We start from the raw sequence: 14,305 nt of genomic DNA, 5'->3' as shown, positions 1-14,305 counted from the left end.
GAAGACAAATGCCATCTATGTTTTCTACTTGTTTTCTATTTTTATACGTACGTGACGCATCGACCGTGTAAATTATTATTTTTTATGATTTAGAGATGTTTTATTTTTTCTGACGACCATCAAGCTCTGTCGGCCATTTTCTACCCGTTTCCCGGATATCTCCCAATAGTCGCCCGCGTGGGCCGCACGCACCCGTACCATCGACCGTCTCGTAGCTTCCATGGACTTGATGTTCTCCATCATCGCAATTAGGAGGAAAAAAAAAAAAAATCACACCCGAGTGGCATGCAAACTCTAGACGTGCACGCTGATGACTTGTAATAATAATAATCAGAGTAATGTCAAGACATGAGTGTGTCATCGAGAGTTTTTATAAATTGTCGTGAAAGTGGCAATAAAAGAAGTAAAAAAGAAACAAAGTTTGGCGTGAAACTTGGAATCAGACTCGAATGCACGGACTCCGATTGCGTCAGGTTACATGTAATCAGATGACAGTTCATGGATGACAATGCGCAGAATCAGACTTGATTGCATGACATCGCCACGCACGAAATCGATTGCCCGCCAATACGTGTCGACCAATTACCAATCAAAGAATCAGACAGAATGGAATCGCATCAGAACACCTGGAATCAGATTACGATTGCGAGGCGGCGCCGTCGGCCCGAATGGCCGGCCGGCACGGGCGACGGAGGAGCCGAAGCGCGTCCCGGCGGAAGCGCTGGCCCGCCAGGACGTACGTGACGGGATTGAGACAGCAGCGGGCGTACGCCAGGCTGCGCGTGACGTACTCCAGGAGCAGGGCGCAAAGGGGCCGCGCCATCTTGACCGACAGCACCACGCTGTGGGGCAGCTGCAAGAGCAGGAAGAGCGCCACCAGGGCCGCCATCAGCCTCAGCGTGCGGCGGGGGCGCCTGGCCCCGCCCCCGCCGCCCCCTGCCCACAGCACGCGAGCGATGCCCCCGTAGCACGCCGCCATGACCAGGAAGGACAGAGCGAAGACGGCGATGGCGGCGCCGTTGGCGGCCATTTTGATCCGGGGGCTCGCCAGCGTGCCGCAGTAGGCGTTGGCCCCGGAGCCGGCCACGTCGGAGAAGATGATCTCGGGCAGGCTGAGCAGCGACGCCGCCAGCCAGACGGCCGGCGCCGCCGCCGACCTGGCAAACGCCGCCGTCCGAGCGCGGCGGCGCGGCGTTTTCCGACGCGGTACCACGGCCAGGTAGCGGTCCACGGCGATGCACGCCAGGAGCAGCAGGCCGCCGTAGGTGTTGACGGCGTAGACGGCGCGGGCCGCCTTGCACGCCGGCGCCGAGAAGATCCAACCCACGTTGGTGTCGGCCGCCTGCAGCGGCAACGTCAGCAGCAGCAGCAGGTCGGCCAGCGCCAGCTGGAACAGGAAGGCGTCTGTCGCCGAGCGTCGGCGGTGGCGATACGCCGCGAAGGTGGCCATCACCAAAACGTTTCCCGCCACGCCCGACAGGAAGATGACGGTGAACAGACACGTCTGGAGCACCTTGATGGCCGACTCCTGCTCGCCCGCCTCGCACCAGTCGGAGCCGCCGTCGCCGTAATCGTCCTCCGTCGGCCGCCAATCCTCCAGCGACCAGTTGGCGTACTCGGCAAAGTCGTACGCGTCGGAATCGCGGTCGCCGAGGCCTGACGACATCCTGCCGTAAGTGCGCCTTCACGTTACCAAAACCGTCACGTCGAGCATACCAACCAACACGTTCGCCAGATATGAATTCTCACCTTGCCGTCTGCAGTCTCGCCGAGTTGTGCCGAGGGCGGCGGTGTCATCTTCGATCTTGTCGGAGTCTGTCAGCCAATCAGGACGCGGCTGCCCCGCGGTCGACCTCCTGACCTGACAGGTGGCGGCTTACTCCGAACTCTGACCTCCAGATATACCGAAACATCTGAGATGTGCCATTGAGGTCGTCACACCCAGTCAGCTTTCGACCACAAAAAAAAAAAAAAAAAAAAAGCCACATCGCAATGCAACTTTTGCTTCGGTGTGTGCTTATTGTGCGCTTTTCGATTCGCCGCGAAGTTGACGCGGGTCAACAGGAAGTTTCCTCAAACCGTCCAAGTCATCTTTCGGCGTGAGGCCAACGTGACACTTCCTGCTGCCATTAGCCCCGAGCTAGCATCCTGCAACAAGTCGGTATGTGTGCGTGCGTCTTCCTGTTTGTGTGCGTGCGTGCGTCTGTTTGGGCAAGCGTGTCTCTTAACAAGGGAGGAAATCCCTCAAGTGGTTCTCGGGGTCCCTGAGTGCCAACAGGAAGTTGAGGTGCCGCCCTTTCGCCCGCATCGACGCCACTTTGTCCGCCACACGCACACTTTGTGTGCTTGTTGTTTTCATAAACCGGGCCGAACCCTTCACTCGTGCTCGTTCATGCCACACGGAGGCATGTGGGCGCACACAAATACTACACACTTAGACAGACACACACTCCCACACAAACGCGGACCCATATTCAGCAGAGAGGGCAGGGCTTGTCACGCCGCGCTGTGGCGTCCCCCCCCGGATGCTTTCACAGTCCCCAGCCGATCGCCCGAAGACGACGACCCGATCTCTCCACTGCCCGCTTTACGTTTTGCTCGTTTGGCGTTTCGATGGCGCGGTTGTCACTCGGGGTGGTTATCGTCGCGGGTAAGTACGGCCGGACGCCATTTGCCATTTTGGTGACGTTGTGTCGCCTTGACTTGTTGTCATCGCAGGTCTGCTGTGCGCGCGCACGCTGCAGCAGACGCCGCCGACTGACGAAAGCGTCCCGGAGCAAAGTAAAATCTTGCACTTTTTCTTCTTCTCTTTGATTGGCTGATGAGGTCATGAGGTCACAATGTCTCCTTCCAGCCACTGTCCAAAACTTTTCGGAACCGTCCGGCGGTTGGCACCGCGCAAGCACGAGTGAGTCGTCAACGACAAATGTGAAGTCATCACGAGTCATCACGAGTCTTCGGTTTTCTGAATTGTGGTTTTTGACTTGTGATTTTTCAAGTGATGTTATTTTTTGGACTTGTGTTTTGTTTTTTTTTGGGCCGCAGATGCGCCTCAGGTGGGAAAGGAAAAAGGGAGCCTATCGGAGGACGAGCTGACTCGAGTTCTGGACGAACTTGAGCAGGAAAAGGTCATCACCGAAGATGACGGTCAGTCAGTTTATGACAAAAAACAAAAAAAACAAAACAGGTCACTTGTGCCTCGTGCATGATTGTGCACGTGTGTTTGTGTTTTGTGTTTCTCTGTGTGTGGTTTTGTGTGCTTGTGCGTGTTTGTTTGTTTGTACGAATGTGTATGTAGAGAGCTTTCAGGAAGTTGAGGACTTGGAGCCACTCCGCCTCGGTTGCCGCGCCGACGCCTTGGCCGAGTTGAGCGTGGCCCTGTGCGCTTCCCCGTTTGAGCAGCAGATGGCGACGCTGGAGGCGGACGCTCGCTGCGTGCTCGACAACATCATCGGGTAAGAAGAAGAGACGTCATGATGTCATCAACGTGAGCCGATGAAGGCCGCGCTGGGAGTCGTCATCACTCGGATATGCAGAGAGCGGACCGAAGGCGGTTGAGCGACCCATTCCAAACGCGGTCGTTCCCGACTCCGGGCAGGTGATGTCATGGAGCGTGACCCCAATGACACGGAGGTGGGTGTCGCCCGCAGTGCCTACAACGAGCTGAGCGTCTGCCTGGAGGAGCTGTCCCACTGGTGCGGCTGCTACTACCCCAACGCCGTCGCCCACTCGGCCTTCCTGCGCGTCCACTCGGCCTATTTCGCGCCCTGCCCGCCGCCGCCGCAAGAGGGTCACCTGGAGGACGCGCCCCGCCGCCTGGTCCTGGGCCTCACGCTGGCGCCCGTTGCCCTCGTCCCGCTGCTGGTCTACGTCGTCGCCCGGCGGAGCGGCCGCACGGAGCCGAATGCGCATCGATGAGCGCAAAACGATGTCACTGCCATAGAGGCGATTAAAAAAAAAAAAATGTGACACCTAATTTTTTTAGGGCGGGTCACTCTTTTTTTGGGGTCACCATTTTGAAGTCGGGGTTCATGAGTCGGTCATTCTTCAGCGGTGGCGTTTGAGTCATCGTGATGTTCCAGCGGTGCTTTTTAGGTTGTGGCTTCTCATTTGTGTGCTGTTGGAGTCGTGGTTTGCAATTTGTGGTTTTCAAGTCGTTTGGTTTTTTTTTCAGTTGTGAATTTTGAATCGTGGCGGTTTTTGATTTGTGGCTTTTGAGTCAAGATTTTTGCATGGTGAGCAGTTTTTTTATTTGAGTTGTGATTTTGGAGGGTTTTTAAGACATGAATGTTGATTCATCATATTGAGGGATTATTTTGCTCCTGAAATTTTGAGTCCTGATTTTTGATTTGTGGCCTTTGAGTCATTTTTGACTTGTGCTGTTTGATTGATGGGTTTGGTGTAGTTTTTGGAAGTGGTCTGTTTTTTTTTTTTTTTGTATTCCTGATTTTTAAATGTTGTTTTTTGAGTGTTGTGGTAGTTTTGAGTCATCATTTCCGATTTGTGATCTCTGAGTGGAGTTTTCCTTTGAAGTCGCGACGAGTGAATCATCCTCGAATTGTTGTCTTGGAGTCCAGATGTTTGACTTGTGATATTTCACTTCCAGATGTCTTTTTCAAACTTTTATTCTCCTGAATCTTGCATTCATTTCCTCTATATGGCTTCTGTCTGAGTTTCATTTGGACAAAAAAAGGCCTGGCAGATAAGCGGCGGGGGCGGAGTCTTTCACGCAACGGCGCCCTGTCCCTCGGACGTCTGCGACGTGGACCTGCTGAACTTGGAGCCCGACGCGCGCTCCTGTCGGGCCTTCCTGCAAAGAAGCGCTTTGGCGTTTCTGCGGAACTTCTCCCCCACGAAGGCGTAGAGCAGCGGGTTGATGCCGCTGTGCAGCAGCGCCAGGCCGTTGCTGAGGACGAGCGCCACGCTGACCGAACGCCGCGCTCCGCAGTCGAAGAGGACCAGGTCGGCCCTCATGAGCGTGTCGGCCATCATGGCCAGGTGGTACGGCATCCAGCACAGCAGGAAGGCCGCCACCACGGCCGTGATGACCCGCATGGCGCGGTGCTTGTGGAAGCCGCGCGTGCGCAGCAGCCGGGCCACCGTCACGCCGTAGCACGCCAGCATGACGCCCAGCGGGACCAGGAAGCCCAAAATGTGGCGGAGGGCGCGCGTGGCCACTCTCCACGCGGTGGCGCTGCCCACATCGAAGCTTTCGGCGCACGTCTTCCTGTCCGAGTCCGGGTCCGGCCGCGCCACGTCGTTGAAGAGCGCCGGCAGCGCCAGGGCGGTGCCCAGGGCCCACACGCCGCCGCACACCAGCCGGCTGCACCGCTTCGGCGCCCGCCCCGGCACCCGGTTGGCGTGCACGATGGCCATGTAGCGGTCGACGCTGATGCACGCCAGGAAGAGCACGCTGGTGTAGAAGTTGGCCTCGAAGATCAGGCTGAGCGCTTTGCACATGAAGTCGCCGAAGATCCAGCCGCGGGTCAGCGCCGCTGCCCAGAAGGGGACGGTCAGCGCCATGAGGCCGTCCGCCACCGTCAGGTGGAACAGGTACACGTCGGACGGCGTCAACAAGCGGCGGCCCCGCGCGATCACCAGCGCCACCAGGAGGTTCCCGGGGATGGCCAGCAGGAAGATGACGGCCAGGAGCGCGCTGAGTGCCGCCGCCGACGCCCAGTCCAGCGGACGCACTTCGCACGAAACCGTGTCCGGGTCCACCACGAACACCGAAATGTTGGGCTGCGAGTCGTTCAGTATGTCCGTATAATTGCCGTAATCGAAGGTCACGATGATGGACATGGCTGTGAAAGGTGTACGGTAGATTAGGGCGGGGTTTCCCCCATCTTGAGTTCACATTTGAAAAAAAAAAAAAAATCTCACAACCCCCCACCAAAAAGGAAAAAGGCTACAAAAAGCGGTTACCAAGGAATTAAACTGAAGTAAATTAAGAGCTTCAGTTAGACAAAGGTAGTGCCTTGCCGCCTCTTGTGGCCTCTAAATGCAATTGTAAATCATTGTAGGAAGGCGTCGATATTTTCGGTTGCAATCATTTTTGAAACACTGGTTGCGAACGGCTGGATGAGGCCTAACGGGAAGTCGATGGTTAACAGGGAGCTGATGGATGTCTCCCAAAAAAAAAAAAAAAACAGTCAGATAGCAACAACTCACCTGCCGATGGGTCGCGTCAATACAAAGATGAAAGGAGAGCATGACAGTCAGATGCCCCGAAAGTCTTACCGTGCCTTTGCCAATTTCCTGTTGCGATGCACCATGGCGCTTCCTCCTTGATGACACGCCCACTTCCTGTCATGCGACCATCGTGGCCACCTGCGTACAGTCTGTTTCCATGGTGATCGCCGGAGCACACTCGCTCGTTTCCCAATCCCCACGATGAAGCATATCGAGCTGAAGATTCTGGCGTCTCCATCCAGCATCATGTTGTCCGTTCTATTGGGGGCCCCTTGATCCATTTCGTCCCCTGATCTAATCTCCCCCCCCCCCCCCATCGAAACAAAGGAGACCATCGTAGCCCCAGGCATGACATGCTTTTTGTATGTTTATTTGAATTTGTGGCCCCGAGATAGATGGAGAGACAAAATGCTCTCGATGCACTTCCGTAACTTCCCACCAGGGGGCAACAAACTACAGATCGGCTCATATGTTGTTTGTTTGTGTGTGTGTGTGTGTGTGTGTGTGTGTGTTTAATGTTTTGAACTGAGCACCCAGCAAAAAAAAACAAGACAAAAGAGCAATTTATTATTATTATTATTTTTTTTAATTGACCTGGTGGCCGCGGGGCCTCTGCGCACTTTTGCGGCGTTGGCCCTCAGGGGTGGAAGTGCAAGTCCCACAGCTCCACCTTCATGATGGCCCTGCCCAAGGGCGACATGTTGACCTTGACGTCCATCTTGCCGCTCTCGTAGGTCAGGCCGTTGCCGTTGGCTAGCTGGCGCACGAAGCCCCTCTGCTCCTTGTTTTCATACATCTCCTTGTAGAGCTTGCCGTCGGTTTCGCGGTCGGTGGGGAAGATGCCCACACCCATCCAGCTCTTGTAGAAGGTGAAGTCGTAAGGCACGGAGAACATGATGGCCAGCTTGGCGGCGGCCGACCCACGCTCGTGGATTTCATAGGTGAGCACCCCCACCGCGCCCGAGGCGGCGGCGTCCGTCTTGTTGAAGTTGCACACTTCGGTGCGCATGGGCCGCACGGTGGGCTGCGGGGGGCTGTGGCAGTCGCCGCTCTCTAGGTGCACCCTGGGAAGACACAAGGGCTTAGGTCGGGGGTCTCTGGACGGTGGGCCGAGGTGACGTCTCCAAAGTTGTTTGTGTCCTGACATGATGCGGCGGGCGCGCGAGGCTCGGCGATGCGTCCGCGCGACTCTTACCTGGGGCGCCTGAGGACAAAGCCGTTGGTCAGATTGGTGATCTCGATGGTGACGTTCCTGCGGCTCTTCTGGTTGGCCGCCAAAGCCTCGGCGGACTCCATGGATGGGCGGTAATCGGGACTTCTGCACAAGACGGCGAGCGAACGAACGAGTGAATGTTTGTGACGGGACAAGCCGGAAGGAAAGGAAGAAACATTGATTCCCGTCGGACGCTTTTTCAATCACTTTTCAGGAGACGCTCATGTTGAAGAGAACCGGCTGAACCGCCAGATCGGTGCTTGTGGAATTCTCGTGACAGCCCCGCCCGTAAATCTGACTTCTTCCTCAAGCGCTTCAACGTGTTTGAGCAAAAGCGCCGAGCCGCCGCGATCCAACGGAACAATTCAGAAAATGCAAAGTGGCTGCCGAGCGAAGAAAGTTTTGTGGCGTCAAAATCGAGACCATCCGGGACGGTGTTCGATCCCCCAACCAAGTGCAAAAAGTAGTCAGCTGATTGACGCTTTCACAAGGTCGCCTGCAACGGAAGCGACTCGTGCTTTCTAGGTTGATGCTAACAAAGCTCAACATGATGACCTTTCGGAGAGTGCGAAGGGTCAACGCAGGCGGCGACGTCGGGCTCAGCGGAAAAAGTGTACGCGTGCGGTGACGAAGCCGCTTACCTGGAAGGACGGCACGGGCGCTTGCTGGCTTGGGAACTGCCGAGCGGACGCTCGCCGCCGCCGCTGCCTTCTCCGCCGCCGGCGGGGCCGCCTTTGACCCCGCCCACCGGCGGGGCGCGGTCGGACCAAACGTCGCCGCGCTCGTAAACACAGACGGGCTTTTGTGTGTTGGCGGTTTTGCCGGTTGGGCTGGCATTCCGGTTAGCGCCGCACCTTCGCGACATATCGGCGAGGTCCAGCTCGACCGGAGCGCCGTGCCCAAACGGACCGGCCCGCAACCGGATGGGGGACATTTTTGCACGGAAGTCACCCAGACCTCGCTTGGGGTGCGTCCAGCTCGGATGACATTCCATCATACTGACTGCCTGTCGAGTCCGGACACTCCTTGTATCCGACGTCTTGTCATGTGTGTTTTGTTTGAATTGATGTGTTTGGAGCTACAAGGAAGTGCAGCTGAAAGACTCCCGTCTGAGAAAAATCGGAAAACAATAGCTGAGAGGGAGATGCGAGGCGGGCATGAGTTTGGCAGGTTGGGGCGGGAAAAAAAAACGAGCCCTGACTGAGCTCCTCATGAGCGTTTCATGGGGTGAATGGATGTTTATTGCATGTTTTGTGGGTTTTGAGTATGCGCTGAATGCGCCCCGTGTGCTTATTTTGTCTTAGTTTCGCCGTGATGAACGTTTCTCGATTGCGTGTTTCATGCATGTTTGCGAGTTTGGAGTCTGTCACGCGTGCTTAGCGCATGTTTTATCTTTCACGTTTCATTGACGTCGATGGCCTGTTTTGTGGGTTTAATTTGGTCCGTGCATTTGTCTTTTTTTTTGTGTGTGTGTGTGTGTGTGTGTGTGTGTGTGTGTGTGTTTTGTCTTGAATGTGTTTTTGCTCAAGAGACCTGCAGGCTCTGTGTGTTCAAAGCATGTGTTTGAAGCCCTCTTCGTGTGCGTCTTGTGTTTTTGATGCATGTTTTGTCTATTTAGTGTGTTTTGGTTCAGGTGTTTCACAATATTTTTGGGTGATGTGTGTGTGTGTTTGACGCATGTCTTGTGTGTGTATTGCACATGCTGTGTGTATGATGCGTGTTGGGAAAGCACGTTAACAGTGCCGTCGAGGGCAAAGGCTTTGTGTTTTTTTTTTTGTTTTGTTTTTTTGTCGTTGCGTGAAAAAAGAGAAGAGGTCAAACGTTTGTTTGGCTGCGAGGCGCCGCTTTTATTGAGGCAAGAGTGGCGAGGGCGGCCGGCATCATTTCCCCCTGTCGTGGATCTCCAACTTGATGATGGCGTGGCCTTCGTCGGACATGGTGGCGGCCAGGTCCACGTCGTTGCCTTGGTACTCCAGGCCGCCGCCGTCGGCCTTGTGGCGCACGAAGCTTCCCTTGTCGTTGTACATGAGCTTGTAGAGCTTCTCGTCGGTGGGCGTGGTCTTGGGGAAGACGCCGATGGCCACCCAATTCTTGAAGAAGTTGTAGTCGAAAGGCACGGAGAACATGACGGCCATCATCTCGGTGCACTTCTTCGAGTTCATGTGGAAAAGCTCGTAGGTGAGCACGCCCACGGCGCCCGAGGCCGTGTTGTCATCTTTGGTGAAGGAGCACACCTCGCCGCGCTGCGTGCGCACGGTGGGCTGCGGCGGGCTGTAGGGGAAGCCGCTCTCCATGTACACCCTGCGCGACAGCACACCGGCCACGTCAGCCGCGGCATTTCTGCACCCCGATTTCCCCAACCAACCCGAAAATCGATCTGACTTGCCAGTCCGGCCTTGCGTGCGAGATTTAACGCTAACGTACATGCAAGAATCCGTACTGGCTGAAACTACTACGTTGTCACGAATACTTGGAAAGGTTTGAGAGCGGTGTGCGCGACATGCTTGCAGTATCATCATACGTGCGCTGCGTGGGACGTTTTCAGGGCGACACACTTACTTGGGGTTGGTGAGGCAGTACATTGAGGTGAGGTTGAGCACCTCCATGGTGCAGTTGCGGTTGGTGGTCAGGTGGAAGGCGTGCGACTCGGCCGTCTCGGGCATGATGGCCTAAAGTCATCGACATCATCATCATCATCGTGATCATCACTGTCATCAATAATATTCCATTTACTCACTTTGATTCGCGTCACACGACGACAGCGACTGGCAAAGACGATGTGAGTCTCCCACGCGCACGACAATCTGCGTCTGTCGAAGCTGCCCGGCGTTCTGCGTGGTGACTATCCGGACACGCCTCGGCCGACCGCAAAAGGTGCCAAACTTCCCAGACGGGTTCGTTCGCATGCGCACTCACACACTCACGCACATGCAGGTTCAACCAGTTTTGATCAGGGAGCTTTTCAAGTCCATATTAGTATGTCCAAATTCAAACTGGACCACCACCCCAAAAAAAAACAAAACCCCCCAAAAATTGTAACGTGTGTTTTAATGAGAGAGAGAAAAAACACAGTATAACGTTGTTCATTATAAAACAGTCGTCAATGAATATAATAGAATTCGATCAGAATCAATCTTTTTTTCCCCATTGTATGAACCGAAAAGCCATTGTGACATTCTTTGTCCCGATGTGTTGCTGCACCATTGTTGTTCAATCTGTTGCGTAAAATATTACAGCACTGCAACACCGGGGCTCATTAGCATTGACTGCTAAGCTTTCACATCCGATTGGGCTTGTTGCGCACAACTCTGCCCTCTGGTGGACAATGTGAGTTTGTCAGTCCTCTGTCCTTCCAGTCCAACTGGTGCGTGACGACCAAAATGATCAGCATTGTTGAATCTTACAAATTTTTTATTTTTGAATTTGAGCAGTGTAAAAAAAAAAAAAAAAAAATTCTCGAAAATGTGCTGTATGATTCATTCATTCAAAATAGTAAATGCATTTGGAATTGAATTCTTGTCATTAAAAAAAAAAAAAGACAAACACATTTTACTTTGTCACCAGGAACACAACTCTGTTTTCTCTCTCGCCTTTTACAAATATTGAAAAAAAACCTAAATGAAAAGCATCCGCGTGTCTCGCCGCCCCGGTGGTCAAACGCCGGTGTGCTGCCGGATCCATTGTCTGTAGTTGTGGACTTTGGCGTAGACGCCAGGCCGCCGCTCGCGGGCACAGCCTTCGCCCCAGCTGACCACGCCCACTGCCACGAAACGCCCGTCCACTTGGCACACCAGAGGACCTCCCGAGTCGCCCTGAACGCAACAAAACACGTCAGAATCCATCTCGGGAGTCCGTGACGTTTGGAACTTTACCTCGCAGGCGTCCTGCGTCCAGTCGTCCCGGCCCGCGCACAGCATGTTGCTGGTGATCTTGTCGCCGTAGTAATCGTCGGCGCCACACACGTCGGCGGCCAGCAGGTTGACCCGCGCCTGCCGCAGGAACTGCGAGTGGTACCACAAGCCGTGCTTCTCCTTGCCGTAGCCCGCAATCTCGCACGGGAAACCCACGGGGAGGTTGTGGCCCTCCCCGGGCAGGCACACCCGCCGCACGCCCACACTGTCCCGGGCGCAGCGGCCGTCCTTTTTGGACTTCAGCTTCAGCAGCGCTGCAAAGTCGGATGTGACATACTAATCAAGCCGCAGTAGGTAATAACGGCGTGCGCGGCGAGAGGCTTACCGATGTCGTTGTCGTAGTTTCCGAGTTCGTTGTTGAAGTCCGGGTGCAGGATGATTTTGTCCACGCGGAACTTCTGCTCGAGGGCATCGCTCTGGTTGAGGGCGCTCTTCCCCAGCGACACCATGAAGCGCCGCTCGTTGACACGGGATCTGCCGCGCGGAAAGTAGACGGCGGCCGGCCGGCCGGCCAGGAAGTCGACATGATTAATTTCTTTATTTTCCAGACGGGGAGCGACGTCGCCCACAGCCTACCCATCAGGGAAGCAATGAGCGGCGGTCATGACCCAGCAGCTGGAGATCAAACTCCCCCCGCAGCGGAAGACCACGTCTTTTGACCTGCCGCGCCACAAGATGGCCGCCACCCACGGGTGCGACTCCACCGGGGCCACCGAACCGCCCACGATCCGCATCTGCTTCCGGCGCGAACGACGCCCACACGTGTTGGTCACTGCTGGCGGGACGGGGTCGATGCAGACACGTGCACACATGCGTCGCACACGTAAACACAAAAACATTAGTTGACGTACACGCACGTGCATAATTAAGGGGGCGGAGCTTACCCAGCGGGGTGGTCCGTGGTGGCTGAGTGGTTGGTGGCACTACAACAATGCAAGCAGGCTCAGGGATATTCCGCAATGTTGCAGCAACACAGACATTAAAACACACACATGCAGATGAGGAGGTGTGGCTTACATGTGGGTGTGGTCTGTGGGGCTCTGGTGGTCATTGCCAACACGAGCGATTGGGCTACGAGAGCACAAAAAAGTTTTCACTCAAATAGTCCGGAGAATATTCCGGAATATTTGTGTGCGGTGAACGACAACAACAACTGTGCGCCAACAGGTGGCGCTGCGGCCAGTTCCTTGCTGAAAAGCTGCAAAAAACGAGAGCGTGACTTACATGAGGCACATCGAGGGATGTCGCAATATTCCCAAACCATGTGCTGCTCCTTCCACACGTGGCACCACGGCCGACGCTTGAAGCGCACGTTCCTGATGGAGGCGCCACACGCGAGTTAGTCCGCAACATTTCTCATGGACCCGCACCATTGCGCAACACTCGTCTTAGCTGGATGGTTCGTTTTTTTTTTGAACGCCCTTCTGGATCAGGCGTGTGCAACCTGAAATACTCAAGCCGCCATCTTGCCTTTATCGCACTCAGGGGCGTGCACACCCCCTGTTCTAGACCTTTCATTGCTCTTGCAGTGGGTAATGTGGAAGTGTGGCGTTGCCGTGGAAACAGCGTTTCTGTGCCGGGGACCTGCAGTAGTTGTGTCTGCCGCCATACACGTCCAAGCTCAGGTAGCGAAGCCTGGTGTCGGCGTCCCAGGGCTCACACCGGCGACCGCTTTCCGACTGGGAGCGGAACCCTCGGTAGTAAATCCCGACGCCTTCGTAGCAATCGGCGCCGCTAGCTGCGAGGAGAAACGCCACTTTAGACACGAATAGAGAGGCGTTGTCATCCAGCTCAAGTCAGCTCATTGACAAAAGTTGAAGAAACGCAGGCCGCGTCCCATCTGTGGATTTGTCAGCCCAAGCCAGGTCAGATTTTGTGGTCAAGACAACTCCCGTGTGAACGCATCTCAGACCGCACCATCACCACAATCAGCCCGATTGTCTCGATGTGTGTACCGGACCTTGGTGGACAAATGAGGGTCCTTGTGGAGCAGTTGTGGCTTTCACACCCGTTTGGCAGAAGGTCCCCTCAAAACCGTTGGGACACAAGCAGAACATGTGTCGGCCCGTCGTCAGGCTGGGGACCGACCTTCCCCCGTTCTGGCAGATTCCTGTCAACGGATCACAGCACGCCACGGTGAACCACAGCCTATCGGGCTCATTCCTGTGCTCAAACGTGTCCGAGCTTGACGCCGGCTCACCTGAGCTCCACGACGATGACAAATTCGTCTGCCGCCGCAGCCGTCTTCTCGGCTGCTCGGCCTGAAGTTGGGGAAAAGTGACATTTTCATGAAAAAGCCAGGTGATAAGCGCTGAAGGGAGAGACGCACCTGGCCGCTAAAGATGGCGCCACCTGCTGATGAGGAGCAAAACGTCAACGTCAGGAGGACCAACGCCACAGCGCGCCGCATCGCGTCCTCGATATCCACCGAGCGTGTGGGCGGAGACACGAGAGGAGCCTCCCAAGCAGTTGAAATGCGCAGAGACACATGCACACACTTTAGTAGTCGCCCAAACCCACGTGCATTTCGAAAGAGGGACAGTCTAAAACGCTTGATGTTAAAAAAGCTCAACAATCTCACAAAAAAAAATCCAAACATTTACCCCTATATTTTGGACTTTATGAGCACTACACAATGACACGGGTAGGCCACTTAGTCACGCCTGTCACTCTTACGAACTGGCGACGTCACTTTTCCGATAATAAACGCCAAAACGGTCATATTTGGATCACGTGACTGCCAGGGGACGCCTTCGTCACGGCAGCGGAGTGTGACGTCATCGAAAAGCGGATGAAACTTTTCAAACCCGGAAGTCTTCCAGCTGAGTTCCTGCTCTGGTATGGTGCTACCTTCCAGGACAGTGGGAATTGAAAAGTTTCCTGAAGAAGTCTTGATAAAAACTTTCCCAATGTGATATATTTTCCATTTAAATGTCTATATTATCTTTTTATTAAGACACAGTCAGGCATGGTTGTTTATTTTTTGATC

General features: G+C 54.9%; 6 protein-coding genes across 8 annotated transcripts; 1 reads left to right on the top strand and 5 right to left on the bottom strand.

Moving 5' to 3' along the window:
• Positions 1–118: 118 nt before the first annotated feature.
• On the bottom strand, positions 119–2,430 carry ccr10 (chemokine (C-C motif) receptor 10). Its single transcript, XM_019874442.1, has 2 exons — positions 1,750–2,430; positions 119–1,667 (listed from the first exon to the last, which is right to left on the bottom strand). The coding sequence occupies exon 2, from the start codon at positions 1,664–1,666 to the stop codon at positions 638–640; it is 1,029 nt and encodes a 342-aa protein (XP_019730001.1). The 5' UTR covers position 1,667; positions 1,750–2,430; the 3' UTR covers positions 119–637.
• A 15-nt stretch (positions 2,431–2,445) lies between these two features.
• Positions 2,446–3,974, top strand: LOC109518547 (receptor activity-modifying protein 1-like). Of its 2 annotated transcripts, none has more exons than XM_019874446.1 (6): positions 2,446–2,650; positions 2,719–2,781; positions 2,855–2,908; positions 3,046–3,147; positions 3,299–3,455; positions 3,651–3,974. In XM_019874446.1, exons 1-6 carry the CDS (start codon positions 2,614–2,616, stop codon positions 3,916–3,918), a joined length of 681 nt encoding a protein of 226 aa, XP_019730005.1. In that variant the 5' UTR covers positions 2,446–2,613; the 3' UTR covers positions 3,919–3,974. The 2 variants fall into 2 exon arrangements, with proteins under 2 accessions (XP_019730005.1, XP_019730006.1); XM_019874447.1 differs by having other exon boundaries at positions 2,855–2,910; positions 3,057–3,147.
• A 636-nt stretch (positions 3,975–4,610) lies between these two features.
• Positions 4,611–6,320, bottom strand: LOC109518544 (C-X-C chemokine receptor type 1-like). The gene is made up of 2 exons (XM_019874441.1): positions 6,172–6,320; positions 4,611–5,804 (listed from the first exon to the last, which is right to left on the bottom strand). The coding sequence occupies exon 2, from the start codon at positions 5,800–5,802 to the stop codon at positions 4,726–4,728; it is 1,077 nt and encodes a 358-aa protein (XP_019730000.1). The 5' UTR covers positions 5,803–5,804; positions 6,172–6,320; the 3' UTR covers positions 4,611–4,725.
• Positions 6,321–6,767: 447 nt separating this feature from the next.
• Positions 6,768–8,354, bottom strand: LOC109518546 (uncharacterized). 2 transcript variants are annotated; one of them, XM_019874444.1, is made up of 3 exons: positions 8,047–8,354; positions 7,388–7,510; positions 6,768–7,256 (listed from the first exon to the last, which is right to left on the bottom strand). In XM_019874444.1, exons 1-3 carry the CDS (start codon positions 8,337–8,339, stop codon positions 6,830–6,832), a joined length of 843 nt encoding a protein of 280 aa, XP_019730003.1. In that variant the 5' UTR covers positions 8,340–8,354; the 3' UTR covers positions 6,768–6,829. The 2 variants fall into 2 exon arrangements, with proteins under 2 accessions (XP_019730003.1, XP_019730004.1); XM_019874445.1 differs by having other exon boundaries at positions 7,388–7,507.
• An 876-nt stretch (positions 8,355–9,230) lies between these two features.
• Positions 9,231–10,271, bottom strand: LOC109518539 (bryoporin-like). Its single transcript, XM_019874424.1, has 3 exons — positions 10,143–10,271; positions 9,965–10,074; positions 9,231–9,706 (listed from the first exon to the last, which is right to left on the bottom strand). The coding sequence occupies exons 2-3, from the start codon at positions 10,066–10,068 to the stop codon at positions 9,286–9,288; spliced, it is 525 nt and encodes a 174-aa protein (XP_019729983.1). The 5' UTR covers positions 10,069–10,074; positions 10,143–10,271; the 3' UTR covers positions 9,231–9,285.
• A 554-nt stretch (positions 10,272–10,825) lies between these two features.
• Positions 10,826–14,090, bottom strand: plaub (plasminogen activator, urokinase b). Its single transcript, XM_019874423.1, has 11 exons — positions 13,646–14,090; positions 13,517–13,577; positions 13,277–13,426; positions 12,901–13,054; positions 12,541–12,632; positions 12,334–12,387; positions 12,201–12,239; positions 11,893–12,091; positions 11,642–11,790; positions 11,278–11,570; positions 10,826–11,217 (listed from the first exon to the last, which is right to left on the bottom strand). The coding sequence occupies exons 1-11, from the start codon at positions 13,913–13,915 to the stop codon at positions 11,059–11,061; spliced, it is 1,620 nt and encodes a 539-aa protein (XP_019729982.1). The 5' UTR covers positions 13,916–14,090; the 3' UTR covers positions 10,826–11,058.
• Positions 14,091–14,305: the final 215 nt, after the last annotated feature.

The sequence above is a fragment of the Hippocampus comes genome, unplaced genomic scaffold (assembly GCF_001891065.2).
Source record: "Hippocampus comes isolate QL1 unplaced genomic scaffold, H_comes_QL1_v1.1 scaffold279, whole genome shotgun sequence".
In the NCBI taxonomy this organism is placed as follows: Eukaryota; Metazoa; Chordata; class Actinopteri; order Syngnathiformes; family Syngnathidae; genus Hippocampus; species Hippocampus comes.
This window is presented reverse-complemented; position numbering and strand designations above follow the sequence as displayed.